At 41.7% G+C, this 25777-nt stretch overlaps 4 protein-coding genes across 4 annotated transcripts; 2 read left to right on the top strand and 2 right to left on the bottom strand.

The window, feature by feature from the left end:
- Window positions 1-2: 2 nt before the first annotated feature.
- Window positions 3-3237, bottom strand: gtf3ab (general transcription factor IIIA, b). Its single transcript, XM_039790513.1, has 9 exons — window positions 3032-3237; window positions 2802-2896; window positions 2614-2710; window positions 2413-2501; window positions 2249-2322; window positions 1230-1310; window positions 912-1144; window positions 324-377; window positions 3-246 (listed from the first exon to the last, which is right to left on the bottom strand). The coding sequence occupies exons 1-9, from the start codon at window positions 3143-3145 to the stop codon at window positions 112-114; spliced, it is 972 nt and encodes a 323-aa protein (XP_039646447.1). The 5' UTR covers window positions 3146-3237; the 3' UTR covers window positions 3-111.
- Window positions 3238-8923: 5686 nt separating this feature from the next.
- rpl21 (ribosomal protein L21) lies at window positions 8924-12390 on the bottom strand. Its single transcript, XM_039789757.1, has 6 exons — window positions 12265-12390; window positions 11427-11505; window positions 11223-11284; window positions 10577-10689; window positions 9195-9345; window positions 8924-9049 (listed from the first exon to the last, which is right to left on the bottom strand). Exons 2-6 carry the CDS (start codon window positions 11491-11493, stop codon window positions 8960-8962), a joined length of 483 nt encoding a protein of 160 aa, XP_039645691.1. The 5' UTR covers window positions 11494-11505; window positions 12265-12390; the 3' UTR covers window positions 8924-8959.
- A 301-nt stretch (window positions 12391-12691) lies between these two features.
- On the top strand, window positions 12692-18812 carry usp12a (ubiquitin specific peptidase 12a). The gene is made up of 9 exons (XM_039789755.1): window positions 12692-12997; window positions 14059-14139; window positions 14238-14451; window positions 14674-14909; window positions 15681-15757; window positions 16069-16152; window positions 16246-16443; window positions 17753-17831; window positions 17926-18812. Exons 1-9 carry the CDS (start codon window positions 12950-12952, stop codon window positions 18025-18027), a joined length of 1119 nt encoding a protein of 372 aa, XP_039645689.1. The 5' UTR covers window positions 12692-12949; the 3' UTR covers window positions 18028-18812.
- A 721-nt stretch (window positions 18813-19533) lies between these two features.
- gpr12 (G protein-coupled receptor 12) lies at window positions 19534-25167 on the top strand. Its single transcript, XM_039789760.1, has 2 exons — window positions 19534-19863; window positions 20686-25167. Exon 2 carries the CDS (start codon window positions 20698-20700, stop codon window positions 21721-21723), a length of 1026 nt encoding a protein of 341 aa, XP_039645694.1. The 5' UTR covers window positions 19534-19863; window positions 20686-20697; the 3' UTR covers window positions 21724-25167.
- Window positions 25168-25777: the final 610 nt, after the last annotated feature.

Here is a 25777-nt window from a genome sequence, read left to right on the forward strand (position 1 = left end):
GAACTGCTGTATTAATGAGGCTTTATTTTCATATTTGCACAAAGAAAAATAAACAGAAAAATTGTGATTTGCTTCACCATTAATGAACAGATTTAATACAATAATGCAGCCTCAAGATTGGTTATCCTTCAAAGTTGTATTTTGCAGCTTTGCAGCAAGCTTGTTCGTCTCCTCTTGATTGGCTGCAGCTGCCTGTCTGACCTGCTGTGCCACACGCCAGGGCTGATTCTTTTTAGGGCGCAGTTTCTGGAAGGGGAACAATATTAAAAATACATACTACAAAAAAAAAAAAAATTACATTATTAAATTACATATTACATTACCTTCAGCTTTTTCTTTGCTGGGTCATGCACCACTCCATGTCGCCACAGGTTTTCCTGATTAACAATGAGACTAGTTAACTATACTGTATTAGAGGAAAAAAAAATAAAAAAAATACTTACTTCTCATGGTGACTAGCCATGTATATAGTTTCAGTTTTTGTGCCCTGCTTTTTGAAATACTTTCCACCACCCAAGTATAATGACAGTTACTGGAATTGAGTGTGTAGTGTTAAAAAAAATAAAAAAAACACACTGAAAAATAAAAAATTTCAATAAGCTGTGCATCTTGCCAAAACCAATTTTCTGTTACACTGATAACCCATTTCCTCCATAGAAAGAGACAAAAAAAAAATAAAAAATATTCAGCGAGGTCTAGATTATCCATCGCTGCAAAGAAATGGATTTCATCACTCTGAGCACCACAACAAAATTCCATTCTCCTCTTGTTGTATTAAGGTTGCAGCAAAGTGTCAACCTGCATATAGGAAATCATTTAGCAAGTAAAAGCCGAACTATCAGAATGACTGATGCCACTCTTTTGAAAGAGTGATTTGACACATTTAATATTAAATTTAAGTGCAGGTTTACCTTCATGGCGAAGCTCTTCCCACAGCCAGCATACGCACAGCTAAAGGGCTTCTTTCCCTCATGGTCTCCCAGTACGTGACTCTCCAAGTTGAAGCGACGAGTGAACTTTTTATCACACCCTTCCCTGGGGCACGACAGCTTCCTTCTCTCCCCAGAGTGGACACGCAGCTCATGCTGGTGCAAGAACCAGGTGTTGTTGAACTGCTTTTTGCACTCTCTACACGGCACCTTGACTGAGAACAAAGACATTAAAATACACTTGCCATTTGTGCAATTCAACACAAAAAAGTTTAACACTTCCCAGCATTACATTCATACCTTTGTGTTCTTTTCTGTGCTTCAGATATTCTGTCCATGTCTTTCCCTGAAAAGAACATTCTTCATTCTCACAAGGGTAACCTGCAGCAGAGAGTTTTGTTAACACACTATATACTCTCCTAAAGGATTATTAGGAACACTATTAAAACCATGTTTCACCCCCCTCCCCCTTCTCCTTCAGAACCACCTTAATTCTTTGTGGCATTGATTCAACAAGGTGCTGGAAGCATTTAGAAATGTTGGCCTATATTGATAGGATAGCATCCCCCACACCATTACACCAGCCTGCACAGTGGTAACAAGGCATGACAGATCCATGGTCTCATTCTGTTTGCCAAATTCTGACTACCATCTGAATATCTCAACAGAAATCGAGACCCATCAGACCAGGTAACATTTCCAGTCTTCAACTGTCCAATTTCAGTGAGTTTGTGCAAATTGTAGCCTCATTTCCCCATTTTTAGTAGAGATGAGTGGTACCCGGTGGGGTCTTCTGCTGGTGTAGCCCATCCGCCTCAAGGTTGTGCCTTCACAAATGCTTTGCTGCATACCTCGGTTGTAACAAGTGGTTAGTTGAGTCAAAGTTGATCTTCTATCATCTGGAATCAATCGGCCCATTCTCCTGACCTCTAGCGTCAACAAGGTATTTTCGCCTACAGGACTGCAGCCTACTGGATCTTTTTCCTTTTTCAGACCATTCTTTGTAAACCCTAGAAATTGTTGTGCGTGAACATCCCAGTAACTGAGCAGATTGTGAAATACTCCGACCAGCCTGTCTGGCACCAACAACCGTGCCACGCTCAAAGTTGCTTAGATCACCCCTTTCCTATTCTGACATTCAGTTTGGAGTTCAGGAGATTGTCAAAACCTGGACCACACGCCTAAATGCATTGAAGGAGCTGCCATGCGATTGGTTGATTAAAGAACTGCATTAACGAGAAATTTAACAGGTGTTCCTAATAATCCTTTAGGTGAGTGTAATTAAAAAAGAAACAGGAGTGGTCCATTTATCAACCAACCTTCATGCACTTTCTCATGATGCTTCAGTTTACCATGAGAGGGAAATTCTCTTGTGCAGTCACTGAAAGTACAACTACATCAAAAGATAAAACGTTTAGATTTGAGATGGCCAAGGACAGATACAAATTTCAGTTATTCTTGCATCAAATTTGTAGCCACTCACTGAAATGGCAGAATCTGTTGGTGCTCACACATATGGGCTTTCAGTTGGTTCCTCTTGTTGAAAGCCTTTCCACAGCCCTGATGGTCACACTGAAAGAGAATACGAACAAAAGCAAGCCAGTAATGGCATACTTCTGACAAAGTTTTAAAAAAATAATAATAAATACACAGCAAACAAAAGAAAACTTCAGGATTATTGTACTTTATATTGCTTCTCCTGGTTATGGTGAACTCGAGCCATGTGGTTCTTCATGCTGGCATTGGTGACAAAGGCCTCAGAGCATCCATCCACCAGACACCTGGAGACCAGAGCGGGTAACTAATCAAGACAAACACCAAGGTTACATTTTACTGATCCAAGTCACTTCAAATAGGGATTGAGTGGCTTACTTGTGTGGCTTTTCCCCACTGTGAACGAGCTCATGTCTGGTGAGTTGATAACGAGTGCAAAAGCTCTTGTCACAGTTCTCACAGGAGAACGGTTTCTGAGGGGAACATTTGACACATAATCCTAACAATGTTTACTGGAGATTAAAACACAATACCAGCTGTTATGTGTCCACTCCGTACTTGTTATATCATTTGTTCTGTTTGCCTGGTAGCAGTTCAGAGCCACTTACCAATCCTGTGTGTTTGCAAAGATGAGCTTCTAGCTTCCACGATTTACTAAATGTAGCTTTACAATCAAAAAAAGAGCAAACATAGCTTTTTTTACTTTGCAACCTCTCCCCCATCTTTAATACGATATGTCAGATGTGGTGTTGTGGTTACAGACAAAACTAGTAGTAAAGGGGCAGGACACTTACTGGCCTACAACCAGCAGCCCACCTGTGCTTAATTTATGTTATTGGAATGTACCAATTAGAGCAGGAAAAGGGGGTGTCCTACCTCACTGAAACTAAAACATATGCAAGAGATTTGATATTTTAACATTTTTTCTACAACAAATGCATATGATTTTTTTTAAACCTATACTTATAAAACCTCATGTTCAGCAGAGACCTACACTCAGCTGTGCAGCATTGTAGCACAGAAAATTATTTAGGCCCCATGAGTTTAATAGTGATCCCATTGATACTCAAACATTATAACGTCCATGACTCTTTCCTCCACTTGATTGATTCAGGCTTTAAAAATGTCACCCAGGCTCCTTGCAGTATGCATCCCTATCTGCTGATCTGTGTGTGTGTGTGTGTGTGTGTGTGTGTGTGTGTGTGTGTGTGTGTGTGTGTGTGTGTGTGTGTGTGTGTGTGTGTGTGTGTGTGTGTAAGCAGGGAGAGAGGCGTCTGTCTCCATTAATCACACACAGAATTTACTGCTCTAATCTTATCAACCCTCCAATATTGTTTTCTGATATGTGTTTTATTGTTGTCAGAAAGTAGTCTTGAGTGAGATCCTTTGTGACCCACAAACATGAAACTAAAATCAACATTTCTCAGCCCTACACAATGTGACTATATAAATGGCCCATTCTCTTACAAAAGGAAAATGTAATTCATTAACAATAAGAACCACTATTTTGCTATAACACTTTGTCACTTTGTGACTCTCCACTTGTAGCTAAATCGCCTGTAGGCACAGTGGCAGTGGCCGCTGTTCAGCAATGGTTACACAGTCTCACATTTAAGCTATACTAACTTTAGCTGAACAGTAGCCACTGTGGCCACAAGTTACAATTACTATATAGGAGAATACTGAAGGAAATGCTAAAACTTAGTGTAACAGTAGTACAAGTAGAGAAGGGTCATAAAAATGGCAAAGTGACTCAGTAACTGACTGAGTTATTCAGCAATATTCAACTAACATTAGCTTACATTAGCCATCATGAGCTACTGGTCATACCAGATCAAGTGGCTATAGCAAAACTCCTGAGAGTAATAAACTGAGCAAGGGTGACTTTATTATTTAAATGCAATTAACTTTTAAATTGTCAGAAGAGGAAATTTAGTTTTATTTTAAGTTTTATTTTTTTAAATGCTAAAACTATCATTTAATTAAAGCAGAAATTGAAATAGCCTATTCAAGATTATACCAAACTGCTTAAAGCGAGACTTTGTAACTTCTGGTTAAATGCTAAAACAGTGTGTAACAGCAGCACAACTAAAGAAGAGTGATAAAGTCAGCAAAACAAACTGTTAGCAATGTCTGCTATACAGTAACATCTATTTTGAAAGTTTGCTAACATTAGCTAAGACTAGCCACCATAAGCTACTGGTCATACCAGACCAAGTAAGCCTGTAGCAGCAACACCCCTGAGTGTATTAAATTGAACAAGATTGTGCATTTGTTTGTTTATAAATTCAACTTTTCATTTGTATGAGCTATTCTTTCTATCAAAACATACATAGACTCACTTTAGATAACAAAAAAACAAACATTTTAAGGCTCTAAAAAAAGACAGAGACACTGACAATCCAATCACACTATCTGCTTGTCCAAACATTAGAGATCACCCTCTGAGCCCATGCCATGCTCTCATGTGAAACCTTTGACTGACTTTTGTGAATAAGGCCTATTGAGAGCCTGTTGGGGTGTTACCTTGGTGCCCTCCCACGCTTCAGTCTGGGTCAGTTGACACCTTTATCAGCCTCCTGCTCTTCTCATCCGGTCCCCCCCACCTCCTCCACCTCTGCTGTCAGGGCCAGGATCAATACAGCTGGCCCAATATCCATATATATGACCATGCCTCCCCCCATCTCTGATAACCACACAGACTCTATCACTCCACCTATCACACACACAGATACAGCATGCACTCTGTTTGGCCTGCAGTGGGATTTCCTTGTGCCTTTGTCAAACCTCCAGGCCTTTCCCAAACACACACACACACACACCCACACACACACACTGTGTGGGCCTATACACTGGCACACCCACACTTTCATCACAGTCACAAAAATGACTTGGAGGAAAACAGAGTTTAAAGGATTGGTTCACCCAAATTACAAAAAACATATTTTCACAATTACAAAATGTGTGTTTGTTTTTTTTGAAGACTTAACCCCACACAAACACCTCAATATTTATTTTTTTACCTCAATATTACATTTTATATTTTAAGTACTTCTATTCTACTTAATTTCCTTTTCAAATTAATTCCCATTTATTTCCATTGTCCTCAGATTTTTCAGTTGTCTTAAAATCTGGGCGCAAGGCCCAAAAATATTTATGTGGCTTGATAACACTAAAAACATATTTTTGTGATTTGGGTGAACCCGCCCTTTAAATTAAGTAATCAGGCGAGGTAGCAAGGCTGATGATTGTGAAATTTCATATGGTGCAACATTTCCACACACTACCCCTCTTGCATCAGCGGCGTCCATATCCAATTATCTACTGTGTGTGTGGTTAATATGTTACACCCCGGGTCGATACGGCTGCTGCCTGAGCTGACAGACTCAATCTGTGTGTGTCAAACATGTGTGATTAAGGAGTTCATAGTGCTCCATGGCTTTTATCCACCAGCCTCGTCTTTTTGCCCTCCTTTTTGCCTAGCTTGTTTTCTCTCTCTCTCTTTCTCTCCCTCTCTGTTTACTTTTTCCTCCTTCAATCAGTAACGTTCATGAGTCAGCGCCACACATGACACTCTGGTGTATCTGTGAGAACACACACAAATACAAAGGACTTACTGTAGATGTATAGGCAGGGTGGATATCAGATTATGCTATAAGGAGAATACAGTAAAGATTCATGCAAACTTGAAAAATAAAAATCGAAGCACTAGAAATGCATGATAAATTATTTTCAAAGCAAATTTTGTTATTTTGAACAGTGTTGCTAAAAGATGTGGGGATATACAAAAATGTAGAGGCACCATTTGCCTTATCTAAATACTGCCGGCAAAATCCAGATCAATACCAAGGGCTTTGGCTGCCAACTCGCTCATTGATTGATTGCATTTTATTCTTCCATCTGTTTCTCCTGGTTTTATCTCCTCAGGTTGTTGGATACTTACTTCTCTGTCCTGATAAGACTTGTGTCTGAATTCCCTGACCTCAGGCCTACAGGGTTATAAGGGTGAAGAAAGACAACCTCTGCAGGTTTATCTTGACACCATTGTCCAGGTGGAGATTACAGCATTCATTTAGTGTCTTTCTGTCTTTTTTGAATAAACTTCACTTCCTCCACATATATGGGGGATCTCTTCTAGTCCCAAGAAAATTCAGATGCATCCAAAGAAATGAATTATAATCCTTGGACTGATCCACTGTTGGCCTTCCCCCTCCTGATCTCGCACAAACACACACACTTCATCCTGTCAGCTGCTCCCTATCTCTGTAAACTGGTCCTAATTCGTGTAAATATTGGGTAAAGTACTGAGGTGCAATGAGATAACCTATTTGTCACATAACCAGCCAGCCATTCAGCCTCTACTGATTAAACAGCACACATCAAGTGGTCCACACAAACACAATGACTGAGATATATTACATTTTCATCCAGAAGAAAATACAAAATTAAAAAACCTATGGTTTTGCAAAAATATGGTGTACTTAAAAAATTTAAGAATGTTACCATGGTCTCATTAAATGGTGAATCCCTGTAACTTAGCAAATCTCTTATGATTTTATATATCTTTTATCAGTCTCTTATTCACAAAGACGTTCATTGCAGCTGATGACAGATAATCAATAGATATAGTTACATAACATTAAAGAAAATGTCATTTTATAATTGTATATCAGAAGTAGATTACTCATGTCTAGAATTACTATTTTTTGACTAGTATAGTTAAGAGTACAATTGCCATTCTCACTTGTATAAAATGTAAATTCAATCAATCATTCAACATCAAAATTGTAGATACAGCTAGTATCCATGTTCCTGTTTTTGTTGCATTACATTTCACCTTACACTGGAAAGCACTTTATGCTCCTCGCTTCAAAAGTTTTATACATATAAAATTAGTGTATATACATATATATACATATACACATATATACATATACACATACATATATATATACATACACATATATACATACATATATACATACACATATATACATACAAATATACATATATATACATACATACACATATACATACACATACATATATACATACATATATATATACACACACACACAGTGGTTAGGTTAGATGGGAATTTAGGGAAACTGCTGAATCATGGTCTGCCCAAAACCAAAAAATATGTCAACTAAAGTTGTGACAAGTCGTAGCTAAACCATATATGTGGTTATAATCAAAATAGGGTTTACAATTCAATAAAGCACAATTATTAACCCCACTCACATCATTGTACAGCAAGGGCCCTGTTTATTCTAAGCTTGACGTATATCCTGGTGCACACTGCCACCTACTGCACAAGCACAGTAGAAACTCTACCCGTGTCATCCACTACAAGAATGGGACTGTATTATAGGTTTGTTAAAATATTAAATAAAATGGCGCTATATTGCTGAAATTCATTCATAGTGCAGGAAAGTTGGCTTGGTTCCTGACCATTTGTTCTTATGGATATGAAATGTTCCAAGAGTTATCCAGCCTATGACGCTGAATAAAATATTTTATGGCTGTACCATCCCATAAGTTTCTTCTATTTTTGTTGCACATCATTCGATAAATATTTCTCCACAATTTAGGCTCATGTGTGGCATCTTTACCAACTTCAGAATCTCCGATATAGTTTTGTGGGTTTGAGCAGTGAGAGTTTGTAATGGCTGTCCCGCTGGTAGAGGTTTAACTGCAAGTTGTGCTCTGAAACTGGACAGTCAATGCTGTCTCAAATGTCTCGAGTGATCAATTTCAAATGCCATGCACAACCACACAGCGGTTTTCAATAACTATTTGATCAGACCTCTACTCAGATTACGGTTGAGCATCAGTCTTGAATGATTATGATAATGGACTGTATACCCACGAGGCTTTTTTTTTTTTATTGACAAAATTTACAGTATGAACTTTCTTGGATATTCATTTTGTTTGTCATCTCTTCAGATCAGGTCATTGTGACTCATCATGGAGGTAAAGCACAGGTTAGGGATACCAGAAACATGGCTCTCATCTATCAGTGTCCCAGTAAGACTTGTCATTAAGCCAGCATGCGCAATACTAAACCAAAGCAGTTAAATAGAAAATCGATGAATAAAGTAATTATTACTTACCTGTGCTTAGTTTTCATAAAACTTGTCAAAATGTCTTTGTGAAAAACACCTCCGTTACAATCAACATGATAAAGATGTTGCAGTTCTGCTTTTTCCTGGGTACAGACCTTTGAATTCACCCACTTCAAAGATAGAAACCCAAATTCTGTCAGATATCAGGCAAAATTGACAGTGCAAATGCAATTAACCTTGTAGACCTGACAGGATTTAAGTAATTTTAATGTAAAATGCTTGTGACACATGTACCAATCACTCTCAGATCGCCGGTGAAATAAAAAGTGCATTTGATTTCATTTAGCAATCAAAAGAAGAGAATCATCACTGAGTGATGGCACATCATTACACTTATAATTCAAATGTGTGAACAGATAACATCACGAGGAGTGTGTGTACAAATATTTTTTAATTTTGGTGAGCACTTTATGCCATGAACTCGTAGGGGATGGGCTCCAGCAGCTGTGGCTCATTTTTCTTGGTGCTGACGAAGTGAGCATCACGAGGAGGAGCAGGCTGTAGAGACGAGAATTTAAGATAATCAAATAAGAAGCGAAAGCGACCAATTAATTCACTATAGTCTAAAGCATACAAATTGAATATTTTCTAAATTGTTTTAATTTGATATACACCAAATGTGACAGTAAAAAATAATTCGTACCTGTCGCTTCAGTTCCACCCAGCTGCCCTTCTGCTTGGCCTCCATCTTCTTGGCCTCGTTCGCCTTGACCCGCTGCAGGAAACTGTCCCTGCTCTTTGAGTGCTTCACATGCTCAATACGCACGTTAATCCTCTTGGCCAGGATCTTGCCCCTGTGAGAGCCAAAAACATGAATGAGTTCATATCAAAACAGAAAATAAATACTTGACAGGTAGCTTTAGCTCAAAATTCCAAGTAAAGCGGTTTCAATATCTGCACTTCTTTGCTGTCTCCTCAATACAGCCCCAGGTCAAACAGGAGTTTTAATGGGGTGTTTAAGGATGAAATACTTTTCCCAACGTGAATGACCACTGAGGACATGAACAATCCTGGTGGCAAAGTGAAGATGGGGTCACATTCCTCCTTCTAGATGAAGTCTGAGCAAGTACACACCAAAGATTTAATCTAGGATTTATGTCAAAATTGAAAAGACTAAACATGCACTCATCAAAACATTTTAATGTGATATCTTCCCCGGGAAATTTTGAGAGTCAAAGACTTCATTTCCTGCATTCAGATACATTTTTAGGCACAAATTTATGATTGAAAAGGTCATGTCAAGAAAAGAAAAAATTCAGTAACTTGAGGTCAGAGGTAATTTTTTTTCTCCAGTTTATCCTGCCCCTCGGATTGAGCCCTGTCAATGGTGAGTTCCCAGACCCAACATCTTGATGTGGGTCTGGCTTGTCAGGCTAGTGCGGCTTGCATCAGGCGTTAAAACTAACTTACCAAAACATGGAAATCGTCTACTATTTAAGGAGACTACGAGACGTTTCGATAGGTTATGAAACTTTCAATTAAAATACTAATAGACAGCAGCGCAGCCAGCCACGCGGACAGACTGCGATCGGAGGTCCGCGCCCGTCAGCAGTGGCTTCTCGCTGCGCCGCTGGTCCCGTGGTGCTGCATGGTCACAGGCTGACTGCAAATTGAGATCCCATGAGCGCTATACAGTGGCACTTCCAGATCCAAATCAGCATCAGCTGCATGTGTATATACCAGCTGTGGATGAAAGGAGCCTGGCTGCTGAAAATCAGAATGTTTTGGCACTAGTGATTTTCCTTTGAACCGTTCTCTATGCTGGAAAAACCCTACATTGGCCTAGGCAACCACCATCAGGTTCATGACGACACAACTGGTACCTCATTCAATGGGTTCAACAACTGGGAACTGGTCAACGAATCACAAACTGACTCCCTTCACCATCCTGTTTGCACTTAGAATGGAACGTTTTAAATAACTGATTAGTGTGAGGGAGTTAAGTCCTTTGGTGTTTACCAGTCCAAAATTACACAGGCGTACACATTTAAATAGGTCACAAAATAAATACTGCTTCCTACTTACTTGACCTGCTTGTTGACAATAATGCCGACAGCATGTTGGGTTACGTTGTAGACACGTCCTGTCTTGCCATGGTAGCATTTGTGAGGCATACCCCTCTGAATGGTACCTGTGCCCTAAAAATAAAATCACATATAATAATGTATTTAGCAACAACTAAGTCACCTTGTTATCATTAGTCACCACTGCATGGAACCAACAAGTTCCACTGTGAGCTTAGGTGAAGCCATCCCAATAACACAGGGCTCAAACTTTTTGAGGCACTTGTCCTTTGGACAAGTACATATACTTTTCACTTGTCCATGCACAAAAGTCACTTGTCCAGGTAAAGATTTATCATTTTATAGTTTTTTGTTGTTTTGTTTTTCTAATGCAGGACTTTTCTACAATTTCACTTTCTACCCAGCAGAGGCCAATTTACCAAGGGATCCTTTAAAAAGGTGTAGCTACTTTACAGTTGAATATTAGGTGATATTTAACTACATACAGTTAACCGATACAAATGCTGCTAATGCTTGCTAGGTACACAGCTGCCGACGATAGCTAGCTAACATCACTTACTTGTCAGCCAAGTTTTTTTGTAGTGTGGTAGGGGAACTTACTAATCAACCAAACAAGAACACAAGCCAACAAACATGCTATGCCTTACCTTGATGTCAACAATGTCACCTTTCCTGTAGATGCGCATGTATGTGGACAGGGGAATTGGGCCTGTAAAGTAAATGCAACCAATTAATTCATCTTATTTTGTAAATTTTTGACAGTGGCTCTAAAAGCCACATGCCATTAATAAAAAGACTGCAGTCAAAGTGTGGTCCGATATAAAAAGCTACCTTTTAAAATGTGTACTCACCATGCTTGCGGAATGGCCTGCTGAACATGTACCTGGTCCCCCTCCTCTTGCCTCTGGTGTTCGTCATGATGCCTGATTACTAAGAGAAAATACAACGTTACTTGTTAAAATTGGTCATGATAGTCTAAAGATTTTCTCCAAACATTGTATATCTGTTTAATGGGCAGAAATGGGCACGTCAATAAAGTATATCCATCCTAAAATATTTTTATTTCAATAAACCACACGATAAAAAGCACGATTTGACAGCAGTAATAGCCCACAAACGCCAACATAGACCTAAGTTAACTTAGCTGCCACACAGACTAAACATGAGCTCAATTTGTTCAACATCTGATCCAAGTGAATGACAACAAAAATGTCCAAGTTTATCCGTATCACACGTACATAATGGATATTTTTGATCAAATTGAGTCAACACAATATAACAATGCTGCTGACTACATGAGAAGATATGCTTACGTAAAGGCTAGCCACAACATGCATGTCTAGCACAGGTACCACTACGTTAGGCAACACCGTATCTGCAATATTACGGTCGAATTTCTTCGAAAAAGCCCGTGTTAAGCTTTATTACAGCGGGTGCAACACGGTGTTGAAGGAAAACACTGTTTCCTCTAACGTTAAACGTTTCTCTGCCTGCAAGGCCCACATGGAGAGCCACGCTGCTGGTCCTGCTCACATTAAACGGAAAATATCACGCAATTTAACGTTTTTTCAGGTTAACCACGACACTTATATATAAAGGGGAAACCTGCAGTGCATATATGAATATACTTATGTACGACTAATACGATAATAAAGTCAAAAATAAAATTTAAAACGGAGAGGATCTTACCCCCGGTGTCTACAAGATGGCGGGTACGGCGGAAAGAGAGATAAAAAGACCCCAAACTCCGCCTTGTGAAATACAATTGAGGCAGGCCGCGATATTGCCTGAACCAAATGAATGTGACGCTAAAGGATTGAAAAGCGTGTTCAGCAGATCCTAAATCAGCTCACTCACAAATAATAATCCCGTACAACGTACGGTAACTGGTCCTAGGTCAGTTGGGATCTATAAGGTTTCTGCGATTTTAAAGGGAAAACGTATGACGCGGCTGCTAAAATGCAATTGTTGTGAAAATATACATAAAATAATAATAAAAATATTAATAATACTATATAAAACAATTCGTTATCATTCATATATATTGATTATACGCATGCGCAAAACTTCAGCAAGGCTAACCTTTTTTGATGAAATAGTATCTTTATCAATGATTTTGACATTATTTGATTTGACTTCGATAACTGAGCTATAGGAATGTCCCAATGTGTGACACGCAGCGATCAGCTGTACCAACCATTACACAGTCATTACGTGAAGGCGGAAACAACAAGCAGTGCATTATCTCGTTTTCTTGAGCTGTTGGACCTTTCGTCGCGAGCTCAGCAGCAGTATAATCGCCTGCCTTTCCTCACGAGGGGAGCCAGCCCAATCTTGTCAGCGCGCGGCGGTGGTTGAAGATGGCGCTAGCCGAATGGAAATCCTAATGACAGTTTCCAAATTTGCCTCTTTTTGTACCATGGTAAGTGCACGGCAGTCTCATACTAACATTAATCGGGCTACAGGTTGATACGGAAGCCGTGGTCGCACTCTTATTGGCTTTTAAACCGTGTAATTATAAATAAAAACAGTTAATTCTGGTGTCCGTGCTAGCCAAGCAGTTTTCCGACCACAGCAAAGCCAACGGACACCCACTGCCTTCTCCGCCCTGGTCTTTTAGCTAACGACAGTAACGTCAGATGGACATTCTTTAGTATTGACTTTTTTTTTCCAATTCGTACGTTGGCGATTTAGTCGGTTCATATGTATCACATACTCTTTGAGCACAGTGCACCTGCTGCAGCTGAGATTCACAGCTAACTAACCTAGCTATGTTAAGGTAGCTAGCGTTAAAGCTAAACCAGTGTTACATCTTCTGCGAACAGCTGGATAATAGATGGCTTCAGACTGGGCGACGATTCATCTGCAGTATGCTTAGAGAAACCGTGAAAAAAAAGCTAAGTTGACGTGTTGGCCTTTACTACCAGACATTATTAACGCAGGCAATGACGACATGGTTTAACATTAGCTGCGCAGTTGTGGACCCGCTCCAGGTCCATGTCCACTCTGCAGTTTGCTGCTGTCAACATATTGCATCGTACTCTATTAACCCTTACCAAATCATAGCCGCAGCCGAGTCCTGTGCTGACTTCAAAACATTTGCGTTTGAATATTTTCTATTCTAACATATGTAATTATTTCATCTCAGCCGAGTTTTACATTTAAACCATTTTCTGGATGAGTGTAATCACTAGCTAGGGACAGCCTAACTTTTCTGTCCGTTAAAGATTATGTGTTTAGCTCTAGTGGCATAGAAGGGCAGAGTGGAAGTGGAAGGGAAAATGCCTAGCCTTGGACCCTTTTAGTTTTCATTGTTTTATCTGTGCAACAAATTACCTTGGAAATGCCAAGTTGCTGCCTTCTAATTATTTGTCAATTAATTACTAATTCAGTAGTGGTGTTGGTGTGTTTTGTCATCATTCTTTTCAAAATTATAGCTGAACTTAAAATATGTCTGTTTTTTTTGGCTTTGTGCATTTACAGGGCGCCAATGCCTCTGCTCTGGAGAAAGAGATTGGATCTGAGCAGTTTCCGGTCAATGAGCACTACTTTGGCCTGGTCAATGTAAGTAATTGGTGCACTGTACAGATTCACTGTTTTGTGTACACCTTTACCTGACTGGTACTCCCACTGATTTGACTGCATTCCATCATTGATTTTAGTTTGGAAACACCTGCTACTGCAACTCGGTGCTGCAGGCTCTGTACTTCTGCCGGCCGTTTCGGGAGAAGATCTTGGCGTACCGCAGTCAGCCTCGGCGGAAGGAGAACCTGCTCACCTGCCTGGCTGACCTGTTTCACAGTATTGCCAACCAGAAGAGAAAAGTGGGCGTCATACCACCCAAGAAGTTCATCACACGGCTTCGCAAAGAGAATGGTGAGAGGAAACTGATAAACTTCGGGGGATTAATGTGTCTAAAGGAGCTATAGCAGAGTGTCATCACTTTAAAAACTGCTTAATTTCCTTATCCTTTTGTTTTCCCTAATTGGCTGCTGACTCCCGGAGAGTTTGAAAACAGCATAAGATCCTGAAGTACCTGCTGAACATGTAGTATAGCTGAATTGGAACTCTAAAGTCTCTCTGCACTTTCTTCCTCAGAGCTGTTTGACAATTACATGCAGCAGGATGCCCATGAGTTTCTGAACTATCTGCTCAACACCATCGCTGATCTGCTTCAGGAGGAGAGGAAGCAGGACAAGACCAACGGCCGCCTTGCCAATGGCACATTGGACTCTCAGAACAACAACAGCAATGCCACGCCCGCTCCCACTTGGGTCCATGAGATTTTCCAAGGCACTCTGACCAATGAGACACGCTGCCTCACCTGTGAAACGGTAAGATGTCTCTCTGCTGTTTTCATACGAGGAGGAAGTTTAAGTGGCTTACACAAAATGTCTACTACCGTGTGGCACCAGAGTCTTGTTTAAAGGTCCCATGACATGGTGCTCTTTGGATGCTTTATATAGACCTTAGTGGTCCCCTAATACTGTATCTGAAGTCTCTTTCCTGAAATTCAGCCTTGGTGCAGAATTACAGCCACTAGAGCCAGTCCTACAATGAGCTTTCCTTAGTATGTGCCATTTCTGTGTATGTAGCTATTGAGGAGGAGGGGGTGGGGGGCAAGGTGGAGGGTGGGGGTGTGGCCTTGACCAACTGCCACTTTCCTTGTTTGAAAGCCATGATGTCTCTCTCTCTTTCTCATGGGTGGGCCAAATTCTCTGGGCGGGCAAAGCAGAGAAAGGGGAGGTAACCTTTCTCCTTATGACCTCTTAAGGAGCAAGATTCCAGATCGGCCCATCTGAGCTTTCATTTTCTCAAAGGCAGAGCAGGATACCCAGGGCTTGGTTTACAATTGCCATTTCTAGCCAATGGGGGACCATAGGCAGGCTGGGGGAATGCATTAATGTTAAAAAAACCTCAAAGTGAAATTTTCATGCCATGGGACCTTTTTTAAACAATGTTTTAGGTAAATACAATAGAATTGCATACACTTTTATTTTTTATTGCCATATGGCTACAGCCCTATATTATTATATTCAAAACTGGGTATTTAAGTTCTAGTATTTGAGTTTAGTTGTGTTTAGTGATGTGATTTTTCTCTTCAGATAAGCAGCAAAGATGAGGACTTTCTGGACCTTTCTGTGGATGTAGAACAGAATACCTCCATCACACACTGCCTCAGGTAAAGTTAATGGCATGTAGAAGCAAAGCTGAAGCAGGATCAGTAGTTGATTGACAGAAAATGAATCCGCAATTGTGATAAATACCGAAGATTGTTTGTTTTGTTTTTTTAAGCAAAAATGCAAAACATTTGATGGTTCCAGCTTCTCAAAAGTGCTACCTTTCTTCATCTAACATTATAATAAACAGAATTACTTTGGGTTTTGGACTGTTGGTTGGACAAAAAAATTCAGTGTTTAGAAACTGAATCATTCATTTGTAGATGTGGACAGGTTGTACGTTGACGGTTTCTCTATTTGTGGCTTCTCTCAGAGGTTTCAGTAACACAGAGACCCTGTGCAGCGAGTACAAATACTACTGTGAAGAATGTAGAAGCAAGCAGGAGGCACACAAGAGGTTCGTATACAAGTTGATTCTTGAACGTGTGCTTTTTAGGTGTGTGGTTGGTATTTAGATGTAGTGTCTGACTCTGTAATATTTGTGATGTAGGATGCGTGTTAAGAAGCTGCCAATGATCTTGGCTTTGCACCTGAAGCGCTTCAAGTACATGGAGCAGCTGCAGCGCTACACCAAGCTGTCCTATCGCGTCGTCTTCCCTCTGGAGCTCCGCCTCTTCAACACCTCCGGGGACGCGACCAATCCTGAGAGGCTCTACGACCTGGTTGCCGTGGTGGTGCATTGTGGGAGGTGTGTAGGTGATCACACAGCTGGAATACAACACCTTTTATATCTGTCTCCACAGCAACCAGAGACGGGCAGACAAATCATTATTCTAATATTAAAATGCATTTGAAGCCATTAGCACAAGAATAAAGGTACATTAGAATCTAAATCACAGCTAGCAGGGGACAATGCAGGCCCTCATCCATCATGTTCAGCTCAGTGCCGGTTTTGACCCAGTGTAAGTGGAAGTTTGTCGGCCTGTGTCACACAGCATGCTGAAACAGACTCCAGCCCTTCATGACTCTGAATAGAAATGTATTAAAGAAAGCATGTTAAATTTATATGGAGCTGAGCAAGTGAGTTGGGGAATCTTACAGATTAAGTTGTCTTTTCTTCTCCCTTTTGAGCTTTACTCCCATTTAAGCTCCCTTTTGCAGGGTTATTTTCAGAGCAGAGAGACGTATCATGAAATTGATGTCATGATTTTAGGGCATATATCATCTGGGATTTCGGTTATCATAATGTCATGATAGTGCTTAAATGATACAGTGTACTGAAAATTGCTTCAACTGAGTGAAATTAACAAATATCTCCCCTTTTTGGCCAACATTTCCACGCATCAGGGCATAAGACAGTCTAGTATAGACCATAATACTATATGTATCCTGATATAGGCTTCCTGATATCATTCTTTTCAGAATACAGTATTCGCACAAATATAGTATAAGTATGTCGTTGCCATTTTCTCTTGCCTTGTGTTTCCTGTTTGTGTCTTTTGTATCCTGAACAAAATGCCCCAAAAAAGTTTAAAATGTAAAGGCGGTCTAGAAAGAGGGCTGATAACTTTTCATACAAAGCACAGATTAACAAGTTACAGTAACAAGGGTGAAGAGTTACCGCTTCTGTGTATCCGGACAGTTTTACACAAATTAGGGAAAGAATTGCAGATGTCTGTTAAAGTGTAGGAGAACCTCCATGTGACGGTAAGTAGTGCCTAATTTATCGTGCTGTTGCTTTCACGCCACAAGAATTGTTGGTTAATGCCTTCATGTTGGAAAAGCAAATAGAAGTCCAGGGAAGTTGTAAGCTAGTTTTTAATAAACGCAATACAGAGTTAATTTTTCAAATTGATGTATTGGTCCATTGTCTCACGCTTACACATTACTAATTATTTTTTCAGTGCGTATTAATCACGACTGAAAACACTTATTTAACAATCTTTTAATATTAGATTTTTGTCAGCACTACCAAGCTCCAGTCAGATTCAGTGAGTCAGATATTAAGACCATAGAGGCTAAAGTTTACTATAATACAGTGTTCTATTTCTTTTTAGTGGTCCAAACAGGGGTCACTACATTGCCATTGTGAAAAGTCATGACTTCTGGTTGCTGTTTGATGATGATATTGTAGAGGTAAGCGAGTTCATTTTTATATAAGTTTTGATTTAGTATTCACAGTACTTTTATTTTGCTAACCCTTCTGTGTGCTGTCTTTCTGTTCTTGTAGAAAATTGATGCACAGGCCATAGAAGAATTCTACGGTCTCACTTCTGAAATCTCCAAGAACTCTGAGTCGGGCTACATCCTCTTTTACCAGTCCAGAGACTAAATGTGGAGCAGAGTGTTTCGCCACAGAAACCAGGAGAAATGCTCTGTTCCCTCTTAATGAGGAGCAGCGGACCATAAACGCACCATAGCAGCCCGTGTGGTGTCCCACCTGCCGGCACAGCTGTATTTCATACTTGTGCTTTTACGCACTCAGCACTGCAGCTCAGCCGTGGAAGTTCCCCCTACATACCAGCTGTCCCTCCTTGCCCCCATCATCCCCTTCACTCTGACTGGACGCTGCTGCTGTCGTGACAATTAGACGACGATGAATGAAAATTGTGTCAAGATTGTTTTAAAAAAAAAAAAAAAAAAAAGACATTGAATGAGGGTTGTACAGATATTGGTTGGTGGTATGAGTGGCGTATTAGGTTTTCCTTGGCTGTGGGGTTGAATGGGTATTTAATAATTCATCTGATGTAACATTGGCCTGGTGTCTTCACCCCCCACACTGTTATTCTGCACTGGGATTTACTGTGGAGTGGATCATGTTTTTGATCATTGTCATGGATGTAAAGGAGGATGGGTGGGGGGGTGCCCCCTTTATAGGGCACACTGGGTTGTGTATTTCTACAGTGTACAGAATGGTATTTGTATGAATATTACAAGAAGATAATATTATCATTGGAAATTGTTAGAGCTTAAGAAAATGTATTAACACTATGGTGCACTTTTGATACCGTTTTGTAGGTGTTGGCAAGTTTAATGTGAGGGTTTGCTTGAAAAGACCTGTTATAAAGCGATAATTTTCTGTTTTAAAGAAAAAGAAATAAAGCCAGTAAGATTGCGGCAGGGTGTGCTCTCTTTTCTGTGCCCCACAGGTAGGAACCATAGACTGTAATATTATACAGTCTATGGTAGGCACTGATGACTCATAGGAGCTCAACGTTGCCCCTTAGCGGTGTTACCTGCAACAGGAGCTATTTTGAATCCATTCAGATCCAAAAGCCAGGGGCTTTGGAAAAACGCCCACGGACATAGAACATAATGCTTGGTCAGCTAAGTGCGCACATCAACCAGTCACCCGTCAGTTGCTCATCAGTAGAGGTGTCTCGTAGTCAGTGCTGCAAGGATGGAGAGAAGAGGCAGAGAAGATGGAGGACAGGGGAGAGGGAGGAAGGGAGGGGAGGAGGTTGCTGTTAATAGAACAGACAGGACCAGAATAGCAGGGCGTCGCAGAAGAAAAGCGAGTCTCTGCATCCAGCATCTTCATATCTGAAACTCGAGTCAGGCAACATAAAATCACTGAAACTAACAGCTGTAAGTCTTTTGCAAGTGCAGTTTGTTTAAGTGGGCCGGAATAAGCTTTATTAGGAAAGGGACAAATGTTGCAACATATAGTCATGCCTGAAATAAGGCATGTTTGACTGTTACAATAAGCTACTAAAGGCATGTGAAAAGATACCTGGTCCTGGACTCCCCCCCCCCACACACACACACACACACCTCTGTCTTTGTCCTTGTCCTTGAGACAGCACGGACCACCAGGCATTTAGCTCTTTAACGGGGTTAAACCGGTCTCTGGTGGTCTGGTCCTCCTTTATCATCGATCCCCTCCTCCCCTCCACACACACACACACACACACACACACACCTCGCTCTCTTCCGCCGCTGCTCCCTGCACAGCCGCAGTCCACGGCGATGCGCCGTTAACGGCAGACCCGCTCCGCGCTCTTTTCTTCTCCTCGCATCATCCCCGCTTCCAGGCAGAGAAGACCAGCATCCCCGTCCCCGGGCCGCGTCTCTGTCCGCCGGCGCTGCGCCATCCTTATCAATAACATGGAAATAGAAGGCTGTCGTTCTTCCATCTAGACGGGAAGTCTCACCTTACAGAGTCAAGGTAGGCTGGGTTGGAATGGGATTATTGAGCATCCTTGACATGCATGAAAAAATGCAGCCTGTTTGTTTTCCCTGTATAGCATCCTTCTGCTGACGTGGAGTAGCCGCTGTGTTCCTCTGATGCAAGGTGCAGAGAGGGTAAAGCAGCACCATATGGCCACCAGTGTGAGATGCATGTATGGCGTTAGAGGCTATATATATATATTCTATGGAAAGCGGCGTAAATTATTACCGGTTCCAGTTTATCGATACCTCTTAAAAAATGTGGCCTGAAAATTGCTGCAAAGCCAGCTTTGCTTTTCTATTAACCTCTTTCATTTCCCTTGTACATATATAAAAGGCTATCGCTCTTAGGTCTACCCTAGAGGCCTCTGTTATAATAGCCTGAACGCGTTTTATTCCCAGAGGAAAATACATGACCTGTTAACTGTCTGTGCCGGCTAAAATGTACATTTCCATTGCAGCACAGTGTTTCAGTATTTAAAAAGAGAGAACCAGAATGAAAGAGACTAGTTTTAGTGTAGCTCATGGTTTTCGTTCCAAGTTCTCCTGCATAATGTGCGTTCACAGGCCTACAAGGTAGGCTGAGAAAATAATCTTGACAATTTATGTTGTGGAATGAGTCCTAAAAACAACACAAAGCCAGTGGCGTACACAAAGGTGGGGGCAGGAGGGAATCTTTTTAGCTTTACAATTTTTAGTAAAAATATGAACCAAAAACACATAATAAAGACAAGTTATTTATGGTCCTCCTTGTCCCTGGTTAGAGCTTTTTTATTACACCTGCACATCATAACAGTGTGTTTGTTTGTGTCAATTTCAGACGGGGGCCACAATGAGTGAAGAGCCGCCGGTCACCCCCAGCTGGCTGACCCCTGACCCCACAGCATGGGCCAGCGGAGGCGGGGGGCCAATGGACAACATCACCAGCTTGGGGACGTTCCCTCCAGACTCCCTTCCGCCCAGCCAACTGCCCCTGCTGATCAACCCCTGGGACATTGTGCTGTGTTCATCGGGGACTCTGATAGCCTGTGAGAACGCCCTGGTGGTGCTGGTGATCTGGCAGAACCCGGCGCTCAGAGCTCCCATGTTCCTGCTTATTGGCAGCCTGGCGCTGGCCGACCTACTGGCCGGCCTGGGCCTGGTGCTTCACTTCACCTGTGCCTATTTGCTTCAGTCCGACTCGGCCCAGTTGCTGACCGTGGGCCTGGTGGTGGCCTCCTTCTCCGCCTCCGTCTTCAGCCTGCTGGCCATCACTATTGACCGCTACCTGTCGCTGTACTACGCCCTCACCTATAACTCAGAGCGGACAGCGGCCTTCACCTACACCATGCTGGTGCTGCTGTGGGGCCTCTCCCTGTGTCTGGGCCTGCTGCCCGTCACAGGGGTCAACTGCCTGGCAGAGGAGGCTACATGCAGCGTGGTTCGGCCACTCACAAAGAACAACATTGCCGTGCTGTCCGTCTCCTTCCTTCTGCTCTTCGGCCTCATGCTGCAACTCTATGTCCAGATCTGCAAGATTGTGATGCGCCACGCTCACCAAATCGCCCTCCAGCACCACTTCCTGGCTGCCTCACCCCACTACGTCACAACACGGAAGGGCGTGTCCACGCTGGCCATCATCCTGGGTACCTTTGCTGCCTGCTGGATGCCATTTACTGTCTACTCTCTCATTGCTGACTACACCTACCCTCCACTCTACACCTACGCCACGCTGGTGCCTGCCACCTACAACTCCGTCATCAACCCGGTCATCTACGCCTTCAGGAACCAGGAGATCCAGAAGGCGCTGTGGCTGGTGTGCTGCGGCTGTGTGCCTGCCAGCGTGGCCCATCGTGCACGTACCCCTAGTGACGTCTGACCAAGCAGACCAATGTGGGAAGAGAGAGGCGCCCTAAGTCAGCTTTGCTCCTTACTGGATGTGTCTGGTGTATAATAGAGCAGCAGCAAGGGAGGTCAGGGGAAGTGGCAGAGGGCTGTGGCTTCAGTTCTGGCTGGAGATGTTACTGGCAGTGGCAGTTTTGTTAGTTATCCACTGCCCACCTGGATGGATGACGTTTTTTTTAATTTGTGTTACACTCACCATAGGGCAAGGTGTCTCACTTTCTTCCCCAGTAAGGCGGACAGTGCGCGGGCGGCATCCCGCCCCCTCCCGTTCAACCCGTGCCACGCCCTTCCTCTGTTCTGCAAAAGATGCTGAGTGCATCACACGTTAAAAGCAGCGGCTGAATGTGCATATAGTTAACAGCACTTGAGCTTTGGTTGACACGTGCTTGTTTTTCTTTAAATAGGGAGGGATTATTAGTTTGCGCGCGTGCGTAAAAGCGCACGGCAGATTAACTAAAGGGTGTGTGAGAGTGAATATGCAGGCACTTCCACATGAAGCCTGTCTGAAGCAGCATCCCGGCGCTCTGCTGCTGCACTCTGAACGTGCGTCGAAAGCTAAACAGCCGCGGAGAGCTAAAAATAGACCCGGCGCTCTCTGATCCGCGCCCTGAGTCCTCCACAGACGCCGAGATAGAAATTAAGCCGTTTCTTCCTCTCCAAATTTATCAGTCTTCTTTTCTTTCTGGATTGTGCGTACATGTGTTTTAGTTCATCTCGCGTCTGGCAGGATCAAGATAAAGCCCCAGGAGACCCCACCAGTAACCCCTCCTCCATTTCTTATCATTAACGGGAGACCAAACCGAATAGAAACCTATCGGATTATGTAGCCACCTTAAATCGCCCCTCTTTCACCTTTTGAATGGAGATTATTTATGGCTGTTTTGAATGTCTGGAGATTGTTATATCATTTTTAATTGAGAAAACCCCACAGATTTGAACGATAATTTGAATTATCAGGTATTTTTTAAAAGGATAACACAAATATCAAATGTATTATCCCTCAAGGAATACAATAGGATATTAAATGAACATGCCTATGATCAGATCACTACAAAGCTGTAGCCAAAAGCCCAACTATCAAAATGATACAAGTTTGGTGAAAATCTGTTAAATCTGAATGCATTTCCATTTATTTGATATTTTTGGCTCCATGCTGGACCTCAGTGTAATTGGCATGCAACATATGCCCTTTGGCCCATGAGTTCAGTGTGGTAGGTCACAGGCCATGTGTCATGTATACCCTGATGTCATCATGGCCCTAATCATTTTGTTTATGTATATAGTGTATCTCACATTGAATGAGCTACAATCATCACTTGATGGTCACGAAAGTTGCACCCTTTTAGAAAAATGTGGAACTTTTAAAATATTTTTGCTGCATAGTGCGGATAGTTTGAAGTTTAGAAGCTGCTTTGATCATGATTTGAGTTCAACTTAGTGTGATTCAATGAAAACCCAAACTCACAACACCTACTAGCTGCTCTGAGTTAGTTCTCATTTATTTTTTATCTCAAAATTAGTTTGCAAACCTGACAAACATGCTCGCTAATTCCTCATTCCTTCATATCTTGTCAGCAATAACTAGCCTCTGAATGGTAGTTATTTTTTTTAGATGTGAAGCAATACTCAGACAGCAATAACATCCACGTCCCACCATGACTTCTTCCTGCTGCATGAAGTACCATAATGGCCGCTCAGGTTAGGGGGATGTGTTGTAGTGACTAGCATCAGTGAGCTACAAGTGATGCTTCAGTGATACATTTTCAAATAGGTGGTAGGATAATCACTCCTGGGCTGGAAAATGTGGACGAGATGAAACGACTTATTTGTCACGATGACACCACTGCCTCATTCCTGCGCAATGATTTTTTTCTTCTGACTCAAAATCGGGCTTTGATTATTTGTCACACCAGGATGACATTTTATTTTGTTGCCTCTGTCTTTTGTGATGAACTGTCCTGAGTATCGTAACCTCATGTGTCTCGTGTGATTTGGGACTGTGTTTTCGTGCATAAGTTGCATGGCCTCTGGGTGTGTGTGTCGTGTGTGTGTGCGTGTGTGTGTGCGTGTGGGTGTGTGTGTGTGTGTGTGTGTGTCCAGCAGTTAAGTAGACCATAATCTGTCTCCTTGTAAGGGGGTAAAACAGGTCTGAGGAATGTAACTTCCTGTTACCCCCCTGATGTAGAGGATAATGCTGCCAGTCTTCCTGTCAATTCGGAGAGAAGTGGCGTTGTTGTGTGTTTGTAGAGCTTTTTTAAAGAGGGATAGGACTAGTACATAGAAGCTCCAGCACTTCAAGCCAAAGAGAAAGGGACTCTGAATGAACTGGATCCTAGTCCTGCTGTGTGTTTTCTGTCTCCTATATATTACTAATATTCTACTTTAAAATCAGTCTAGTCTGGTCGAGGCAGGCGTCCGCTAAGTGGCCTCTGAATGATTCTATGAGCTAAAAATCACTTCCAAACACAAAGATACTGCTATTTCTTTCCTTCCTTGCTGCCTCCCCTCTCAGCAAGCCTGATAGAGGCATTTGAGCAGTTCCAATCTTCATCTTTCTGGCCTTAGATCTGGTGCAAAAAAAAAAAAGGGGGATGAGTAAGGAAAGCAGAGGAGTAGCATTTCTGATCATTGGAATGTGAACTTGTGTGCAGTGTCAGACTGAATCCTGTTGTTATTCGATGAGCACCAACAATTCAGGCTGGCACATCACAAACCATTACAAACTCGTATTCCTTTACCTTGGGAGAAAAGTCTATTTTGTTATATTCATTGAAAAGTTCTATTTTTTTGTCTGGCCTGAATTCTTTCAGATTCTGATGTTGTATAACGGCGCTGTAAAGCCTTTTTCTGAATGTAATAATAATCAAATTGTTTAACTGATATCCCCTCCTCTTGACTCGTTTTGTTTCTGTAAATATAGCATGCTAAAGAGGAGGGACTTTATACCACCATGCATGGTGCTACCAAAGCCAGTCCAACTATGGAATGAGTTGGGTTGCACCATTTTTTTGAATGACATTTCTCCACCTCGGCTTTTAATGTAGAATTTCTTCTGTTAGGTTCCACTCTTCTCGCTTCAATATGCACCAGTTTGTAAAGGCTGGTTAAAGGATAATTGACATGCTACACAGACGGCTTTGTTATAATATTGTTATATATTATAAATTGGTACACAACGTTCTCTGATTGGTGAATGTTTTTCTCTTGTGCTGCCGACATTTTCATGAACAGGTGTGAACAAGGGCTTTGTATCCAAGAATAGCAAAAGACTGTGATGTTGGATGTAATACTTCTCTGTATACACACACCTGTTAATCTATAAATGTTTCACAGTGTAATAGTACACACAATTGTGTACAAAGCAACTAGGATTTTTGAATAAATGTGTAGCCGATCATGGGCTGTAAGTTCAATGGAAGGAGGTGTCTGTCTGATGGTTACTAATCTTGAGCTAAATATCAAAACATTCAAGGGCCTGTGAGTGTGAGTGTGTGTGTTTGTGTGTGTGTGTTTTGGGGTGGGGGTTGGAGATGGGTGGGCGCCACAGTAACAGCATTTTGTGTAGACGTGTGCGTAGTTTTCAATGTGAAATGCACTTTTTGGATGATAATGGCACAACAAATTATCTGCAAAATGAAACATATTCACGATAATCGACATGCACTAACTTAACTGAGATATTGTAAAAACATTTGTGTGAACGTGGTGTCTATTTTTCCAAGGTGTAAGTTGTACTTTTTATTGCTTTGATTAGTTCACTCAATTGAGAGATCTTGTTAATTTTGTATTAAAAACCAAATGTGCATAAAACTCCTGCCTTGACTAATTTGTTCATCCTCGCTCGGGCACGATGCCCCCCTTTTCACACTCTTCCGTTACCCTGGCAACTCCCTTCTTAGTTTTACTGTTACCATGGAAACTGAAGTCTTAGAGCCAGGTATGTGTCATCATTATGACGACTGTGGAACACAGACATGGCAGCCCAGCCATGATCCTTCATTCATCATTTTATTTTTCTCTGGGTCAAA

Source organism: Perca fluviatilis, chromosome 22 (assembly GCF_010015445.1).
Source record: "Perca fluviatilis chromosome 22, GENO_Pfluv_1.0, whole genome shotgun sequence".
Taxonomy (NCBI): domain Eukaryota; kingdom Metazoa; phylum Chordata; class Actinopteri; order Perciformes; family Percidae; genus Perca; species Perca fluviatilis.